Here is a 19,827-nt window from a genome sequence, read left to right on the forward strand (position 1 = left end):
AGTGGCGCACACGTGGCGACAGGATGACAGGCAACAGGCACAAACTGGATACACACAGGAAACTTCACTTAAACATAAAAAAAAGAATCTTTTTTACTGAGAGCACGGCTGAACATGGGAACAGGCTGCCCAGAGACGTTGCGGCATCTCCATTCTTGGAGATATTCAAAATATGACCGGGCATGGCCTTGAGCAACCTGGTATGGCAAACCCTGCTTGGGCAGGGGGAGACAGACTAGAAGATCTCCAGGGGTCCCTTCCAACCTCAACTATGCTGTTATTCTGTGCTTTTTTTTCATATAAAACTGTAGTATTCCTAAAAACCTATGCTGTTTAGGATTTGCTTCAATGCAATTACTCCCTGCAACTTTTCACATATATAGTATACTTTCAAAGTTCCTAAGATGATAGAGTCAAATTTGAGAATTAAGAAAACTGGAAATCATTTACAACAAAAATTCCCTAGGAATAAATTTTCTTCCACAGTGTATCAATATTATCTAGTTTATGGAACTCTAAATGGAAGATTCAAAAACACAGGCTTTCGACTATCAAATCCTCTGTTTCTAATTTTGGACAACCAATAGTATCTTGTCACTGAAAGGCTCCTAAACACTGTGGCTTGCACCGTGTATCTTTTTACTCCACTGAAGTCCAAGCCCTTCTTTGCAAAAACAGCTGTTGTTCTTAAAATCAAGGACATGATTTTGTCCAAAGAAATGTTTCCCCAAAAGAAAGTCTCAGTACCATATAAAACTTAATCTGGGAAGGTATCTCAAAGTAATAAAAAAGAAGTACTGTCAGTATATTTTCATCATGTATTCCATGGATTCTTAAAAGCTCTTCCTGTGCTGATCTGAAATACACTGATTTTTAGGATAGGGGTCATTTCTTTAGTCTTTGCAAAAATTATGGGAACCTGAGAATCAAGCAGTGCATAAATGTAATCGTGTTTGATCATTGCAGTTGCTTGTTAAATTGGGGGATTGGACTGTATTTTGTTTCTGTACTTCTAAATAGTTAGAAGACCAAGATAGTAATGTACTTCAGTTGCCATAAAATTAAAAAGGAAGCTTAGAAGCAATAACCTGCATTTCTTCTCCAGTGTCATATCAAGTATGGAATATCAGCTCCCTTATTAATAATGACAATATAGTTAGAGTATGTTTATAATGTTCCTGCATTTGTCTTATGTAAAACTAAAAGATTTCAGGTATTTGCATGGAATATAGGAAGTCTGGGAAGGTTAAATTTAATCTTACACTACTATGCCCAGTCCTCATCCCTTCAAAACTATTACTCCAGATGCTGGACCAGGTACAGTTACAAACTGTCAGTGTTTAGACAGGTAGTAGAGTCACAGCAGGTCACAAAGTGACCGTCTCTGATCTATTTTTTCCCTGAATGGATTTTCTGAAGAGAACACCAAAATCATATTACTGTTACCATTCAGTGATTCACGAGATTCGCGCTTTGCAATGTAAATTTTTTCAAAGAAATAACACAATTTGAGTTCAACCTATCATGAAGAATTAAAATTTTGTTTTCTCCAAACATGCCACTGGTTTAGTCCCCCCCAGGAATGATTCCAAGGCTGCTAGGAAATACGTGTAGGACTTTGCACTGCCGAAAATCAAGCAGCCTTCCATGCTACACTTAAAACAATGGCACTGTAAATTAGAACAAAACAAGTCAAGGTAGTATTTAAGGAGTTATAGGGATAACTAGTAACAGAACATGATGTTAGAAGCAAACACTGTCAAAATCAGTCAGTTATTTAACGTAAGAAGAAGTAAAGTTTTTTAACATACAGACCCAACTTCTGCAGGTAGTCTGTCATAAATCTTTGCCTCTACAACTTAAACAGTAAGAGTTGCTAAAGCAGCTCATCTCTAATTCTTGTTATAGGCTTAGTTTCTGGACTGAGTGATAATAAATGAAAGTCTCCCAAATGGCTTTGCCTGTAATACAGTAAAATAATTACAATATCATAAAAAGGCTTTTGCATGCGGTGTGCAGCTTCACACGAAAAGATTTTTACAGATAATCATAAAATTTTAAATGAAGTCTGAAAACTCTACCCTATGTAAAATCATTTTACCAAAAAACACATTATTTTGCATAAGAAACATGCAAGAATTTCCAGAAAGAAATCACTAAAATCTCTAAAATCCTTATAAATTTAAATAATGCATTTTTTTCCACAAAGCCTTAAAACATTTTCTCCAAATATAAATTCACCTGTGCACTTAACTTCAGAGTGATTAGATGTTGTCGACCACATGAGTCTTCAGCTTTTAGCCTGACTGTGGTAAGACTGGTATCCACATATGCAACGCTGAAGAGGAAAGAAAATTGTAAGAGTATTGTTAGAATTACAGTTTGAAATGTCTGCAATACTCTTATTAGTCTGTTAGAAATATTAATCAAAGAAGTCCTACAGGCCAACCATTTCTGCTGTTCTAGATTTACTGCTATTAATGCACCAGTCTACTGCTTAATGCAGTCATATATCTTTGGGTTATTTACAATGTGTGTCAAGGCTCACGCTGTGGTCAGTGAGCACTATGTTTCAGTTTTCCATCACTGGAACCTTTGACACACACAGCATGTTCCTGTCAGCTTCTACTTATGTACACATTAAGCTTCCTGTCAAATCTTTGATCCATTTCTGCAGTTTCTTACAGTATGAGACTTTTATGCTCTGGATTTGCTTTTCTCTTCAAAGAAGTTCTCTTTTATTATCAATATTATTATTGTGGAAAATTCAGTAGATATTGGCTCATATTCTGAAATTGGTTTTCTATAGATAACAGTACTGGAACAAGTACAAAATAAGTTATTAACAATTATTCCCTTTTATTTTTACGAACTTTTACATCGTATACATGCACCCAAACAAGTATTAAGTACATATCACAAGTTTAGAAGTTTTAAAACTTGAGACATAATCACTAACTTTTGCTTAAGATGTTACTGATTTGCATTTCCCACAAAAATGAAAATGAATACAATTGTAAAATATACTGATTTCCAGAAATACATTCTCCTGAGCAGTTTCACCAACTGCCAAAAGGATTCAAACTTATCCATACATTTACTAGTGAACAGAAACAAGTCTTGGTAAAACTTGCATTTCAATTGCAGGTAATAAACTGATTTTATTTAGATAGAATTCAGACCATCTCTACCGTAACAGGAAAAATCATTACTCCCACCTCCCTCTTAAGTTCACCTTAAAATTATATTACAAAAGGTTTTCTTTGTTTGTTTGTTTGTTTGTTTTTAAAAAAAAAACGGACAAGAAGAAACTGTCTACCTTCTAGCCCTCTATCTACTTTTGCCTGGGGTGGGGGAACCATCAAACCAGGACACACTATGAAAATATATAGTGTCCTGTCCAAAATATCACGCAACTGGTGCCAGTCATATTGCATTGGCAGTTAGATGGCAAAAGCAAAGAGAAAAATTAAAGGGACACTGTCAAGGTGTCTAGGATTGAAAATAACCTGTTCTGATAGTTACCTTGTTTGGAACCCTCCATGCTTGTGATTCCAGAAAAGTATTGGTTGTTTTAGTCTAAATCAATCATTTTTGCAGTTCCTTACACTGCACTGGGCAGGACAGAACAACATTAAAAAAAAGGATCTACATTTCCTAGATAGCAATGGACACAGTCATTTTCAAATTTATTTCTAGAATCCTTAAGGATTCAGTACTTTTATAATTAGCCTAACAATCTTACAGCAAGCCTTTAAATATTTATATATGTGTGCCTACTTACATACCTAAACTGTGGATATGCACACACATATGATTATATTAAAAATAACTGCAACAACACAGTGATTATATTCAATCATATTTGTAAAGAACACATTCAGTTTTACTGAAAGTGGGTATTAGACAAACTGCAAAAAAATAAAGTATATTTAGAAAAGGTATAAATGATGACTACCCATTTAATGATGTACGTATAGATGTATCAAAAAAATTCTAAAGAGAAACTACTTTGTAAGAGTCCTTTTTTCAAGACAAAAACAACTTTTCAGTTTTAGAATTCATATTTAAAATTATCTTTTTAAAGCAGCCTAAAATGTGATTTTCTCTGAGCTTGGAGACAGTAGAAAAGAACTGTATGCTGCACTACTGCAATTCAGTTCAATTTGTAAATTCTTACAACTTTTCATTATTCTGACTTCAACAACTATCCATTACTTGATGACACAACTATTCAGGTTAAACAACACAACAGCTTTCAGGTATCATTCGTTACAAACAAGGTACTGCTTGGAGGTTTTCTAATAAAACATTGTCTTCCCTTTCAAACTTTTCCACAATCGGTAACAGCAAGGAACAAAAAAGTTCTCAGAAAACAAGGGGTAGACAGAGTTGAAAAATGCCCCGAATGAAAATTCATAGCTAGACTTCTTTCTTCTCAACAGAATCTAAAAAGCAATAAACTGCCCCCGTGGAATGGAAGAAGATTCAATTTTCCATTTAATACAGAAAAAAAGTAGTTTAGCGGCTACCTGTGCTGTAACATCATTCCATCAATCTTTGGATAAGAAGAGAGGAAAAGGTAAATTTTGGAGCTTTGGATAAAGTTGGACAACCCTGTAAAAGTCATACAAACCTCCTTATGTAATTGTATGATAAAAGAAGGAATTGTTTATACAGCTGCTATTTCACCTATATAAACCTTTATTCCTCTGTAGGCTCCATTATTTTATTACATATGAATGAATTTAAAGACTATAGCGATGTAAAACCTCAGTTAAAGCTCCGAAACAATCCAACATAACACATGAATGATATTTCATTGAGAGCACATAATAAAGCAGGATTCCACTAGCAGGAAGGAGGCAAGAAGGGAAGATACTTGTGATATGAAAAATCTTGGCAAGTACCAAGCAGAAATCAAGACTGCATTGAGACTTGTCTTGAGACAATCAGGAACAAGAGTCACACCATGGACTGAAGAGATACTGGTAGTCTTCAAGAATTCCTATGACAGTGATAGGAGTCCTACAGAAGCTTTCACAGTCAAAAGTCTACCTTCCTGAGGCACTGTCATTGAATTCACTAGTTAGATTATGAGATAATATTAAAAGACCCTTTCCATTAGCTACTACTCCGTGTGTATCCTTCTCCTCTCTCAGCTGACGGACCATATTTTATTAGGTTTCTGCTGATATTTTCCACCTTCTTAAAATGAAGGAAATATCCTCGTTTGAATTCCTCAGCTGCTGGAACGAAAACACTGAATTTTGGTACAATTCTAGAACTTGATGAACAATGACTTTTGTGTGCATGCATTCAAAAATGAAAAAAATGTGTGCCTCTTCTTTGCATCTAAATTAGGTCAAAGAATCAGTATTAAAAAGAAAGTGATTATATAACCACAGGAGCCTGTCCATTTGCAATCTTTACTGTTTTTCTTTTCAGTAGTTGAGGACAAAAGAGGCATAAGATTTCAGATAATGTCTCCAGCTTCTTTTTGAGAGACTTCACATATTCCTCAGATAAAAGTCATTAGAACACACTAAATTTGTACCATCTCTGAGAGCTTCTTAGCTCACTTCAGAGATAAAGGAGCCACAGCCTACTGCTTTGATTTTCTTTTGTCCAAATTCCTTTTGTTATTCTATCAGATTTGGATGCAATCAGCTTCATCAGCACACTTCCAGCATGACCCACAACTCACTAAGAAAAAGTAAATATGGAGTCCAACAGAACATGACAAAAGCCAGTTCTTTTCTGAAAGGAATCCTGTAAAATAAAGCCAGAGGCTTCTCAAAGCATGAGCAGTAATCCTTCCTGGCAGCACTAAATGCAGGCTAAGTCCATGCTGAAAGAGCATGAGGATCTTTACAATAAACATGTGCACATACATGTGCATCACCTGCAATTCCAAATCAGTCTTGACTAAAGAGGCCTTCTTTGTAGTTCAGAGATACAATATATTGCAAAAAGCATACTAAAATTTAGGGGAGGGTTGCTAAGATACTTTATATCACCTCTCCAGGTTGTTATTCTCCTTTCAATTCATAGTTCAGATATGATCCTCCAAATACAGGCCAGTATTTTTATTAATGATTGACTTCCCTAAACAAAAAAATTAAATAGTGATTTTACCTCTAAAAGAGGTTGATCAAGAACTGTATGTATAATGAATTACACTACCACACAGGACAAAAGCACAGAGTTGTGTATCCTGATGAAAATCATCCTTGCCTAGAAATCAGGTGAAATTTTGCCATAGAAGTACACACTCTCATAGAACACTGATGTAGTTTTTTGATACTAAATCACTAAATGTTTTGTATGTAGAGCATGTCAGAGGAAACATCAGTTTCATGATCAGCTACTGAATTGTACTTTTGTGCAATACTGAAGTGTATTTTTGGTATATTTAATTACACATTCTATTTTGCTTATGCACTTTTTTATTTTGGGGGAGAATATATACTCAGAATTATTTCCAATGCTAGCAAAACTGCATAAATATGTTTAGGAAACTTTAAATAACAATTTTGCAGACCTGAGTATGAAAAATCTGAAAAGAATGTCTTTAGCCAGCACAACTATATACTTAGTAATGGATATCACTGAGAAAACTTCAGCTGAATAATGATATTTTAAATCTTTAAGTAAAGGAGAGTAGAAGAGTATTCAAAGAAAATTCTCATTTCATGTTAATTACAAGGTATTTATACATGAATCGGGTGAGAAACTCAACACTTCTTCAACCCAAGGCGTTTCTATTTCATGTAGTAAAATCAATACTCATGAGAGTTACCTTGCCATCTGAGACTAAGCTAAAAGTAGATTTGTCTGGAAGAAAGCCTTAAATGAAGGCTTTCTTGCTTTCTTTTCACAGAACCTAAAAGGTAGCTTCTCAGTCAAGACTCTTCAATAACCTACACAATCTTTCATCTTAACTCCCTGAAAGAAGACACCATGAGATTAACTGTAAATTATTAGTGAAATTAAAGACAGTCTATAAATGTATCTCCTTCATGTCTCCCTACACTGAAGCAACTACTTTCTTAACATCATGCATGTCTCCTGGAGATTCTAGTAGAAAGGATATAAACCATTCTATTGCAGGTCTAGGAATAAATGATTCAATATCAGAGAACTTGCCAGTGCTGGCACATGTGATGGCAGCTAAAGTCTTTCAGGTAAAAGTCCACAAAATAGGAGGCTACCATCTGATAGTAAATGGGACTCTGAACAATATAGTCTGAACTCTTTGAGAACCTAATGAAAAGCCACCAAGAGTAAGGTATGCCTACATTTCTTTCCTTAACAAAGAAAAATATCCTTTGCTACTATGTCATTCTTTCTGATGCTACTAAAACAACAGTTTTAATGTGAGATTTGCTTCCAGTTCCCCAGAAGATGACCAGAACTGTCACTGCCTATTCCACAGATACTCAATCTATACTACAGCATATACCCTGAAACTATGTTTTCAGATGTACAGAGCCTACACCTTTGGGTTACGAACTTCTCCTCTGCTCATGTAGTAACCAATTTTCCCTACTTGAAAATGCCAACCCCCTTGACATCCCTCCTCACCCCCCAAAACAAAGAAACCCCAAAAGTATGGCCTACTGAATAAAGACAACCTTTTGGAGATTCCTGAATGCTCTCCATTAGCCCCCACTTCTGTCTGTGCCCATCTGCATAGCAGAAGATACATATCAGTTTGCTGATCAATATCAGTTTACCTATCAGTTTGCATGTGCTTGAGGAAGAACTAGGCTGCATTATAGTTATAGCTTTCTAAATTCTCCCCTACACTCACATACATTTTTCTTATAGATTTACCTTTTTTTTTAAAAAAAGGTTAATCATGTTATTCCTTTATCTATGAAAGTGCCTGTGGCTACGGAAAGCAAAACAGAATTGTTCTCTTAGAAATAAGTAAATTATTCTAGTTTTCAAAAACACACGATCTAGCTTTTAATTATAGCATAAATACACTTGCTGTCAACCATAGTAACTTTACTAAATCAGTTGTAATTATATCATTGTTATCCTTCATTATATCATTACACAACAGGAAGAATCAAAAAGTTCTATAAACTAGGAGAAAAGAAGAAAGAAAAATGAGAAAAATAAAAGTTGTATTAAATATTTACTATGCCCACAGTTTATAGATCAAATAAGAATTGATTTCTTAGTAGTAGCTCACCTTTGCGCTAAATTGTCCGAGATTGAGAATATGCCTTCTGTTTATATAGCTGGGTTTTTTTTAATTAAAAAAAGAGCAGCAGAGAGTGTTTTTCATGCAAAATCATAGTTTCTGTACAGGATAAGTTAACTGAACAAGTATAATTGATATTCTGAATTCATGCATCTAAACAAACAACAGATATTCTAAAGATAATCTCTTTTAAGTAATAAAATAAACATACTTATTCCAACCCAATATATCTATATCTCTAACAAGACAGGAGTAGTATTCTGGAGGCCATGGTATGTGCAGCTCTGGTGTGTTCTTTAAGGCAATTTCCTGTTTAAAAGAGTATTAAAACATCATTAATAGAGATTTCAATATTTTTGCATCCATTTAGTCACGTGATTTTTGCAATTCATTCAAAAATATTAAGCTTATGTAAAATTAACTGTACACTGCATTTGTTTTGTTATAGCCTCCAGCTAAAGCAGACAAAGAAGCTGTTTAGTAAATTACTTTAGATATTGGTAATGAAAACATCTGCAATTAAAAAAAAAACAACCAGATGTTGACAACATAGTCTTCACATGCAAATATCAAGTGTGCCTCCTTTTTTCAGCTAATAAATTTAAAGTCAAGCATCTTGACTGAAGGAACTTCAAAAGAAGGTTCTATTAAGCCCACAGCTGTCTCCAGGGCTGGCCCAAGAATTAAAAATAAAGCAAGTAGGGAGAGGGGAAAAAAAAAAAAAAAAAAGGAGAGGCGTAAGAGAGATACAAGTTAACAGATGGGCAAAACATTCAAAACATTACTAATGCTTCACCACAAACAAGACTTTTTCATTGCTAATAAATTAAATGTTGTACTTAGATACAAGGTGAGAGTCAATGGTCATAAATTAAAAAAGAGGGGGTTCCAACTGAGTACAATGAACAACTTTTTCACTATGATGACAATTAAGCATTGAAATACATTGTCCACGGAGATTGTGGAATCTCTATCCCAAGAGGTTTTCAAGATCTGACAGGATAAAGACCTGAGCAACTCAGTCTGAATTCTGAATTCAATGTTGACCCTGCGGTGATCAGGAAGCTGGATTAGAGATCACCCTCAGTCTCAATCAGAATGACTCCATGATAAAATGGAATCAACTGAAAAACAAACCAATAATAAAGAAGGCACTCCGACAAATGAGTGAAAGATAAACAATGAAAAAAGTTTATAACAGTACTACTTTGTTCTTACTAAAACAAATCTCCATTCAGCTTCCAAAGACTGAATCTACAAACTTGTACAAGGACAGTTGACATGTTCACGGCTTTCATCTGTTCAGTCTATCCCTACTGCAGGGTCGAGCTACTCATGAGGCAAGTTCTGAACTACCATTTTATAGCTAATATTTAATGGAAAATGAATTTGACAAAATACGCCTTGAAATATTCCACTGTGAAACTACAAAATCCAGAGGTGCCCCCCAGTAGATCAGCACTCACTTTGTCAATCAGTGTAAGTCTCCTTCACTTGCAAAGTACGTGTCAAATGTTCTACCAGACTAATCCTGCCCTTCAGTACGAAAGTTACTGTCATACAGGTGCAAGACAATGCAAAACCATTTCATTACTTAAAATGGAACATAAGAAATGAATTTCATCATCTCAGACAATTGTTCTTGGTACTACAAGTGTCATGCAGCAAAAAAGTGATTTTAAAAATGTGAGAGAAGAGGTTTGTTTGTGCATGATGTATCAGAGAGGGAAGGAGATGGATTCAGAGCATTCCACTGCCAATGGGGAATGTATGCTGAAGTCTTGGGAGAGGGATTTCCAAGCCATCTTGGAATCACTAAATAATGCTGGGATTAAGATACTACGGTAATCACAATGCCACATACTATCAGTAAAACTGCCAATTATGATTGATTGTTGTAATTACTTTACATCACCTCTAAACTATTCTACCTTAGGATTTTGTGCAGTGAATGGATAACTATCAGACTCTCCATAAAGTCTCAGAAACAGTGCAGAATGCACTGCAGCAAGCTTCTTGTACAAGTTAGAAATGGCTGAGTAATTTCTGAAGATAACTATCAAAATTCAGTGACCTATTTCCCAGTTATATTTGTTTTATGATTAAAGAAGCATTCCAAAAGAGTAAGTGAAGAGAAAAAGAACTTTTTTGAAAGGACAGCCACTTGTGCTTTGAAATGTTCATGACTGAGAAGCAAAGGTGATTGGAAAATAGTATGTCATAAACTGTTTTTTTTTATTATTATTATCTACAAGTGTTGCATAGTTGATACTCATAAAAAAAGGGGGGAGAGAGAGGGAGAAGGGACAAGACTATTAAAGCACTGATTAATGCTATGAACAGCTTTTCCAGTGTTATCATGGGGATATCTTTTGGCTAGGTTCAACACTTTCCACAAAAATAAAGCTAGCCAATGTGGATATTAAAAAAAAAAAAAATCTAATAACTACAACTCTTAACTGCCCTTCTCAGATTCTAGCTGCCTCTCAACATAACAATATCTATCCACTACTTAAAAGATTTTTTGTGATATAGAATCGTTAAAAAAAATTATATCCCAATTGCTACTCTCTTTGCTATCCATTGTGTAAAAAGCTTGAGTTCAGGGGGTGTTCAGCAGTTGTTTGGAAACCCAAAGAGGAAAAATTTCTACTCCTTTCTCTTGGTAATATATATTTCTAATGAAAATCTAAGGACTAACATAAGATCAGGCAATACGAACAGAGCTAATGTTTGGGAGTTGGAACTACTGAAACTTGCATGATAATAATAGGGAACCAAAGTCTTCACCATGCCTGCTGTGAGATAAACTGCAATTATAAGTTACTAGAAAACCAATGCAAAGCAGAAATGTTATAAAGCTTCAGAGATTTTTTTTCAGAAGTTTCCAGTTAGTATCTCATTCTGACATCACATCACATGACATGTAAATCACGTGGCCAGAAAATATATTTTCAGACTACAGCTGGCTGTCCTGCTACAAAGAAAATGCTAGTATTTCTATAAAAAACACAATAAATCCTCCAAGAGATGCAGAACAGAAAAAAAATCAGTTTTCCACAGAAAACTCACATTGCAATTGCAGACTCTTATAAAATGGTAGCAAAATACCCCATATTTTTGTAAGAGGAAATAAAAATGTCAAGAAATACCAGGCAAAAAAAAATGTAATGCTATAAGTAAAATATTTATGTTAGTACAATTACTGTGATGACCAACTTCAGGATATCTGCTTTCAGATTTTAAGGCATTTTCTTAAGCCTTTAGTCTTGCTATGAAAAAGGATGACCTTACAAACTCTGTGATTTAGTTTGAAACTAACAGAGGTATTTTTCTATTGTTTATATATACAGCTAATGCAGAAATAGTAAAACAACCATCTCTTCCAAGTTCTCCTACATTGTCTTCAGTTGTTGTTTTCTCTATTCACATTCAGGATCACTCTGTGTTGTGAAACATTTTACTATTTTAACAAATTATACTTTCAATACATTCTCATTTTCCTCTGGGCTTATGTAGCAAGACAAATAAATTGGCGTAACTATTGCAAAATATTCCACAATAGCCACATGTGGACATTCTTATGTCTTATTCTTATTCCAAGTGCCTTTGTCCGGTTTGGCAGGGATTAATCAACACTGAACAAAGGCACTCTCAGTACAGAGAGTACAGGAGTGTAATAAAAGGAGAATATTTTTGTTGCTGTTTTGAAAAATACTTATTGTACTTTATTTCTAAATTAAGTAGGGTGTGACTATAACGATTCTTTGTAGAGAAGGCCTATGAAGTAAAATTTTACTAAGTGATATCAAAATATCAATTTCATGTGGTTAACCAAAACTTTGCTACTCTTAAAATCCTAGACTAAAAAAATTTTGATAAAGAATAAACAGCAGTCTTTATAGTACAAAATAAAGCTTTCTGCATTTATGGATCAAGTTGTCGTGCAGGTGAAAGCACCTTTAGCAATCCACTGATAGTGCACACTCTCTTTGTATTATTATAAGGCTTTACTACCTGGAAAATACCAGAAATTCCAGTAACAGCATTGTAAAGAGGATAGCTCCTATACCTAACAAAGCCAGATGATGGATTTTTTTTTTTTTTTTCCTAAAACAATCCTTTTTCTAAAGAGTACAGTCAGTTAAAATCTTAGAGGGTATTTATATAAATATTATGCAAGTAGCATGTACACAAAATTGCCTCTTTTTTAATCATCATAAATCCATCTGTTAAATGATAAACTGTAAAAAAATTGAAAGTAAAAACCAAATCTGTAAAAACACCCCTCCTCTCACATACAAATCACGTTACTTACCATAATAGTTTTCAGCTCCACCAAAAAACTGACAAGATCCAGACAGCTGTGCAACCTCTGGAGAAAACATAGTATCAGTTCATTTTCTTCATCTCATAACCTTTGGTGGTAAAAAGTTTTAGTCAAACTACGTATTTTTCGGGTACTGTGAAAACAATCAATAGAAAAAACACAGTATGTTTAAACATTCAATTAAAGAACAAATCTTTCAGAGTATGGGAACTTTACTGCCAAATAAGCACTATCTTTGTCCAGTAATGTTGCATAATACATTTACATAGTTTATAAAGGCTTTGTTCTTTCTTTACTCATGCAGACCCGTATAAAGACTTTAGTCTTTACCAACATGAACAAAAGCTTTTGAATTGCTCAAAATCCTTACTGTTTAGCTACTCTTTTCTTTTTCTTTTCTTTTTTTTTTTAAAAACAAAAGATGAACTCTGCAGACCCATCTATGTTTTGACGTTGTACATGTTTAAGGACCCCTGCCTGTCTTCAAACGCTGTACACATTTACACTTCACTTTCCTCAACTCTATATCTTTGGATACTATGGAGTCACCATCCTTATTCTACAAAGGGGTACAGTCCATGAGATGCAGTATTTCAACTAGCACATGTGGCTTCTTAGAAACAAAATACTCTTCTTGACTGTAGACTTGTGTCCTTGCCCAGAGTTTTTTCTGGAAAGGGAGATTTAACTAAGATTACTTGGCCATCTACAACATAAAATTAGCTAGATATATCCACAATTTATGTTAATTTTCTTCTTTGTATTATGAAATGTTTATTAAAATAAAAGGAAAAAATCTGTTTCTAATTGAGGAATTAAGGAAAATTCCAGTAAGATGTCAACTGTCATTTAATAAAATCTGTTCTATCTCAAACTCTAAGGTCGAAACATAAAGGTTGAAGAAAAACAAATATTTACCAGAACCTATCCAGCTCTCTTTAGCTCAGCCTGCAAATCCTCAGACATTTCAAAATAATAAATCTTGGTTATACAAAGAAAGAAGAGTTCTTTAACACTTTTAGACTGGGTGGATGAGTATAAGCCTTTCAGAATTACTGTAACTATGAATTTAGACAGAAAAAGCTTTAAAAATAGTATACCTGCTTTAAAATATGCTGATATCCATGCAGTATCTTCTTTAGGTGCCAGCTACACTCTATCCTAGACAAACAGTATGTTGTATGCATTTTAAATGCAGATTCATCATTTTCAGAAAGAATTAGAAAATTTGATACATATTAACACAAAAGGTTTTCCTCAAAAACACAAAGGAAGTAAATAGTATTTAAAATATCTTTGAGTTTTCATATTCAGTTAGTTAAAATCTTCAAATGTCACAATCTATAGTTCATTAAAAATTAATAAGCAGACATTTACCTACAAAAGTCTCCATTCTTTGTTGAAAACAACAACATAATTCTTGCAAGTTAATATGACTTCATAAAACATACCAATATTTAAAAATGGTATCCTGAAAATGTCAGAGATAACTATAATGCAGTTCTAAATATCCAGCCTAAAATGTAATACAGCTATCTAATATCACATCTGCTCATGATTTACAATAGGACAGTACATGTAGAAGCATAGAATAGAAAGACTAATTGTGAATATGTGTGCACATATGCAACACACACATAATTACATATGTACAATATTAAACAATTAGACCAGTAAAAATAGGGTTTTTAAAGAAATGCTCAGTAACACTAATTAAAGCATATTAACAAATAAGATAAAATTATGGTTAGTGTAGCTTTTTTTAACTTTAAACATTATTGCTTTAATATAGGTCTTTACACTGATTTTTCTATTTCCCAACTGGTGGCATATAAATCCAGTCTGATTTAAATGAACACTTCTGTGTTTTCAAGTACATTGATTTCTATATAAACACAACTAATTAATTCCAACAGGTTTCAAAGTTAATTAACAACAAAATATTTTGATATAAGCAATGTTTATTGTCAGTGTTTATTAACACTGTTGCTATAGGATGTGGTACAATTCTGATGCTGTGCCATTTTGCTAAGATGAAAATAGTAAGAATTAATTACCAAATTTGATACCAAATTACAATTCATAAACATATCTATCACTGTTTTTATCAAAATAAACCTTTCGTTTTGCACTTACAAATTTTTTTAAAACTATCTTACCTTGCATTTTTCAGTTGAAAATCCATTGGTAACAGTATCCTGATATGGAAGTCTCTACCCTTAATATAAGCATTTAATTGATAGGAAAGTCAACAAAGAAAAATGGTTAGACACTAGGGGAAGTCCTAATAGGAGTGGCTACTAAGAGAGAAACTTTTACTTATCTGTGTTTCAAGAATGTTATTCAGAATTTTTCTTCAGAATTTCTTCATTTAGAAAAAAGGAAACACGACTGACAGGTGGAAACTGGCATGTCTAGTTTACAGAATTCAGAAAGAACTCTTCAATATATCATGTTTCATAAAGCAAAAATAGTACCTTTTGTAAGATCCAAATCCAGGCAAACTGAGAAATATAATCTTATCCAAGTCATGCTGATATATACGAAAGTCTCTCTTCAACTCAAGTTAAAGTTAAAGAAGAGACTTCTATCATAAAAGTACTTCACTAAAAGGAATTTGGGTGCTGATCCACAACACATTTCAGTAAGGTTTTAGAAACTAAACACAAACAGTCCCCCCTACATGAACGTAAGAACTGTATTACTGAAAAAAAAAAATAGTGAGGCCATTCTTAAATGCAACCCACTTGAAGTATTGTCTGGGGTTTTCCTGAATTCTGATCCCTCCTCTACTGTCTTTTGTGGTAATCAAAATAGTATTGAAGTAAAGAAGGCTTGTGAATGGGCTTAACACCACTCCGTAAAGAAAAGGACAGTTAAGTCACATCAAAACTATTGTTTCAGACTATCTCTAAATATCATGACTTATGACTATGAACACTCAGGTTTCTCCAGAAGGAAGTTAAAAACAACAACAGATTTCCTTCTACGATAGGATGACTGACTCAGTGGATGCTTTTTACCTTGACTGTAATACAGCTTTCGACACTGATTCCCATAACATCCTCGTAGGCAAGCTGACAAAACACACGCTAGGTCAGTGAGGCGCACTGAAATCTGGCCGAACTCCTGGGCTCACAGGGCTGCCATCAGCCGCATAAAGCCCAGCCGGACACCAGCCACTAGTGATGTCCCCTCAGAATTTAGTACTGCGGCCAGCACCATTCAACATCTTCATTAGGGACCTAGCTGAAGGGACAGAGCGCACCCTCTGCAAGTTCACAAACGGGGTTAGGCTTAATCCAGTCAGTTAGAGCGTGGTGCTCATAATGACAAGGTCATGGGTTCAATCCCCGTATGGGTCACTCGTTTGAGGGTTGGACTAGATGATCTCCAGAGGTCCCTTCCAGCCTTACCAATTCTATGATACAAAACAAGGAGCAGGGGCTGATCCACCAGACGGCTGTGCTGCCATTCACAGGGACCTCCGCAGGCGGGACAGATGGGCACAGGAGAACTTCAGGGAGTTCAACAAGGGAAGAGGGAAGGGCAAGGTCCTGGTCTTGCACCTGGACAGCAACAGCCCTGTGCCTCAGAGAAGGCTGGGAACCAACCACCCGGAGAGCAGCTCTGCAGAGAAGGCCCTGGGGGACAACAAGCTGACCACGATGCTGCCACACGCCCTCGCAGCAACGAACGCCAACAGCCGCCTGGGCTCTGCACCCCTCTGCGGTGCAAGAAGGTCAAAGGAGATGATCCTTCCCCTCCACTCAGCACTCGTGAGCCCACACCCGGAGCACTGGGCTCCCCAGTACAGGAGGCACATGGACTTACTGCAGCGAGTCCAGCAAAGGCCCACAAAGATCATTAAGAGAATGGAGCATCTCTCATACCACAGGAGGCTGAGAGACCTGGGACGGATCAGCCTGGAGAAGAGAACTCACTTGGATCTCATCAATGTTCCAAAATACCTGATGAGAGTGTGTAAAGAAGACAGGGCCTGACTCTGAAAACAGTGGCGCACATGTGGCGACAGGATGACAGGCAACGGGCACAAACTGGATACACACAGGAAACTTCACTTAAACATAAAAAAAAGAATCTTTTTTACTGAGAGCACGGCTGAACATGGGAACAGGCTGCCCAGAGACGTTGCGGCATCTCCATTCTTGGAGATATTCAAAATATGACCGGGCATGGCCTTGAGCAACCTGGTATGGCAGACCCTGCTTGGGCAGGGGGAGACAGACTAGAAGATCTCCAGGGGTCCCTTCCAACCTCAGGGATTCTGTGATTCTCAGAAGCAAGAATAACATACTTATCTCTGGATTGAATACAGCCCATTGGCCCACTAGTCACTTTCAAACTCCAAAGCTAGTGTTTATAGTACTGTTCAATTAAATACATAACTTCTGACTTTGCTTCATAATGACTTTAGTCCTGATCCCTCCCCAAAAAAATCACGTCTGAGAGCAGACACTCAAGCTCCAACTTCTACATCAAGTCCAGGATGTATTCTAACACCCAGAGTGCTTTAAAAAATACAGGTGTTAAAGAGTAATGGAAATAAGAACACATGCTTGCAAATGAATTTTAAGAACTAAAGGAACCTGCAATAAACCTTCCTGAGTTCTGACAGCAAAACTACTGTTTTCAAAATGCAACAGTGACATAGTCCACATCTTTTGATTTTTATTTATTTTCTATTAAAAAAATCCCATGCTATTTCTAGATGAAAGTACAGGTTTGTTATGTGTATGCACGCACATGCGTGATGTTTGAATGAACTTCGGCTGTAGTGTCACTGCATAGCGCAGCTGATGGCAAAGTTGCTGCAGAGCACCCGCTCTCAACCGATCTCTAACTGCTGTTCTTCCTGTACAATCTACCAGATCCTCAAACCAACGACACAAATATTTATGCTGAAGACCCACAATGACGATTAGTGACAACATCCACTACTGGACATTTGCTTCAACCTTCACCACAGGCCGAAAAGAAAGTAAAGAAAAAAAAAAAAGAAAAAAGAAGAAAAGAAAAAAAGCATGTACCAGTGCGACTCATCCAGCCCACAAGCCGGATCACGCTAAACTGAGCGGAGAACATGGAGAGAGCAACTCTGCACGCGTGAACATGAATTACACAAGATTGCTACGTGGGGAATCACGGCAAAAGCCTGCGCGCGAAGGCGCACGTCAGGGAAGCAGCTGCAGGCAGACACAGCCGGCGGCCAGAGCGCCCGCGGGCGGGTCGCGCGCCGCTGTAACGGCCGCCGGCCCAACGGCTCGCGCGCGCGCGCGCCCGGCCGCCCAGGCGGGCCCCCCGGCGGGGGAAGCCCGCCCGCCCTCCCGCTCGCGCGCGCGCGCGCGCGTGCGCCGCGGTACCTGCGCGGTGAGGAAGCCCTCGTAGGCCGTCCCCTCCCGGTTCTGGGGCAACAGCAGCGGGCACTGGCGGAGCACGGCCGCCGGGCCGGCCATGGCGCCCCACCCGCCTTCCCGGCGCAGCCGTTCGAATCCGACGCGCCGCCGGCGCAGGCACCGCCCCCGCCGCCAGCCGGCGCACGCGCGGACGGGCGGGGCGGGCGCGGGGGTGCGGGCGCGCGCGCGGCGCGGCCGTTGGCCTGGGGGCGGGGCACGCCCTGAGGGGAGGCGCGCGCGCGCTCCGGGCTGAGGGGGAGCCGTCGGGCGGCGGTATAAGTACAGAGCCGCGCGGGGGGCGAGCGTGTGTCCCGAGCCAGGCCAAGGAAGGGGTCGGCTCTGGTCCGTGAGGTTCTCGAGCTGCCCTTCCAGGAAGTGTACAGATCTTTCCCTGCGACATCCCAGGGTGATAGGAGCGCTGTTGCCCCTCCTGGATACGCTTTTCTCACTTCTCTGTGTTGGCTTCTGGCAGTTGCCGTATTGAGGAGAGCCCAGAGAAGGAGTTAAGAAAGACAGCTTTCGGTTGTATCTACGTTGTAGGCTTTCCCGTAACACAAGAATAGGCTGCAGGAATCCGTACAACCTTGCTTACAACTGAGGTTGCAGCAGGCTGAGCATCATGCAAAATACAGTGAGAGGCAGTTTCTGCCTAAACGGTATGTTTGAGAGAGAAAAAGCAGCTTAACAGATAAGTAACTTAGCAAAGTCACTTAAGAGGTGTGTTACAGGGTTGGCAAGGCTGCTTCCGTTGCAAACAAGAAGAAACGTAGCCTGATTAATTTACCTCATATTAGGAAGGTTTGTGGGAGAACCATGTATTTACAGACTGGCTGATAAAGGTTCTGTTGTTGCACATGATAAGAAGACACTGTGCCTAGAAGCCTGTCAGCTCTTCCAGCTGTATCATCTAACCAACGAGGTTATTTCTCCCAGCCTACCTTGAATCTCTCATGTCTTTGAATCAGCACTTCTCAATGCTGTAGAAAAAAGTTCCAAAGGGTTCAAAAAATATAGGAAAGGCAGTGTTAGTTGGCAGGAGCTCACTTGTTCCAGGCCAGGGAAATGAGAAGTGGCTGCAATTACTTGCTGTAAGTTTTTATGGCAGAGAACTACTGTCTCTGTTTAATTGCTGGCAGCAGATCAGTTCCTCCAGGACAGCAGGAGAATTGGAGGGAAGTGAAGAGAAAGACAAAAATGCTGCTAATTCTCATTCCTGTGGTGTGGGAGAGCTGCGTTTTTTTCACTCAGGAGGACTGCACGAGCAAGACACGCTCTAGCAGATCTTTTCCTTTGCAAGTACAAATATTGCTCTAGTCACCTTATTTTGCTTCAAAGAACTCTGACCACTGTAAGATTCAATTACCAATTCAAAAAAACATTTTCTGAATATATGCACAAACAGTTTTTAAATGGTATTATGTTTAAGCTGTGTGCCCCTAGTTGGGTCACTAATACTGTTCATGTGCATTTCATTACCAGCATGGCTCACCTGGAGCAGTTAATGCGATGCTTCATAGTAAATTGCATCCTTTGTATTATTTATTAATTTTAGGTTGATCAGAACATTTATTCTCTTGAGCTGATCTCTCTCACTATGCATTACACCCGAAATTACCTTACTTCCTGAACTTCACCAGATATAGAGATTATTTCTTGATAGCATTACATGCAAAACGCCTTTTTTCCCCCTCCTTTTGGCCATGTTTATCTTAGTCTCTAACACTATGAGAAATGTCAAATCACTTTAGCCAAGTGCAATTACTGTGTAATGTGTCTAAATAAAAATATTGTAATATAGAACCATAAAATGTTTTAGTACTGGGATCTAGAAAACATTTATTATAATCATTAACTTATACTGT

At 37.4% G+C, this 19,827-nt stretch overlaps 1 protein-coding gene across 3 annotated transcripts in view; it reads right to left on the reverse strand.

Moving 5' to 3' along the window:
• Positions 1–18,042, reverse strand: part of FANCL (FA complementation group L) — a 40,348-nt gene extending 22,306 nt beyond the window's left edge. The window contains exons 1-6 of one of the 3 annotated variants that reach the window (XM_062571496.1): positions 17,933–18,042; positions 14,708–14,761; positions 13,649–13,709; positions 12,537–12,593; positions 8,430–8,527; positions 2,242–2,338 (exon numbers count right to left, since the gene is read on the reverse strand). In XM_062571496.1, the coding sequence (XP_062427480.1) occupies positions 2,242–2,338; positions 8,430–8,527; positions 12,537–12,593; positions 13,649–13,709; positions 14,708–14,733 (339 nt within the window). In that variant the 5' untranslated portion in view covers positions 14,734–14,761; positions 17,933–18,042. Of the gene's footprint in view, positions 1–2,241; positions 2,339–8,429; positions 8,528–12,536; positions 12,594–13,648; positions 13,710–14,707; positions 14,767–17,932 lie in introns of all 3 variants that reach the window. The other 2 variants (XM_062571494.1, XM_062571495.1) reach the window with 2 other exon arrangements.
• Between the last annotated feature and the right edge of the window lie 1,785 nt (positions 18,043–19,827).

The sequence above is a fragment of the Rhea pennata genome, chromosome 3 (assembly GCF_028389875.1).
Source record: "Rhea pennata isolate bPtePen1 chromosome 3, bPtePen1.pri, whole genome shotgun sequence".
Lineage (NCBI taxonomy): Eukaryota > Metazoa > Chordata > Aves > Rheiformes > Rheidae > Rhea > Rhea pennata.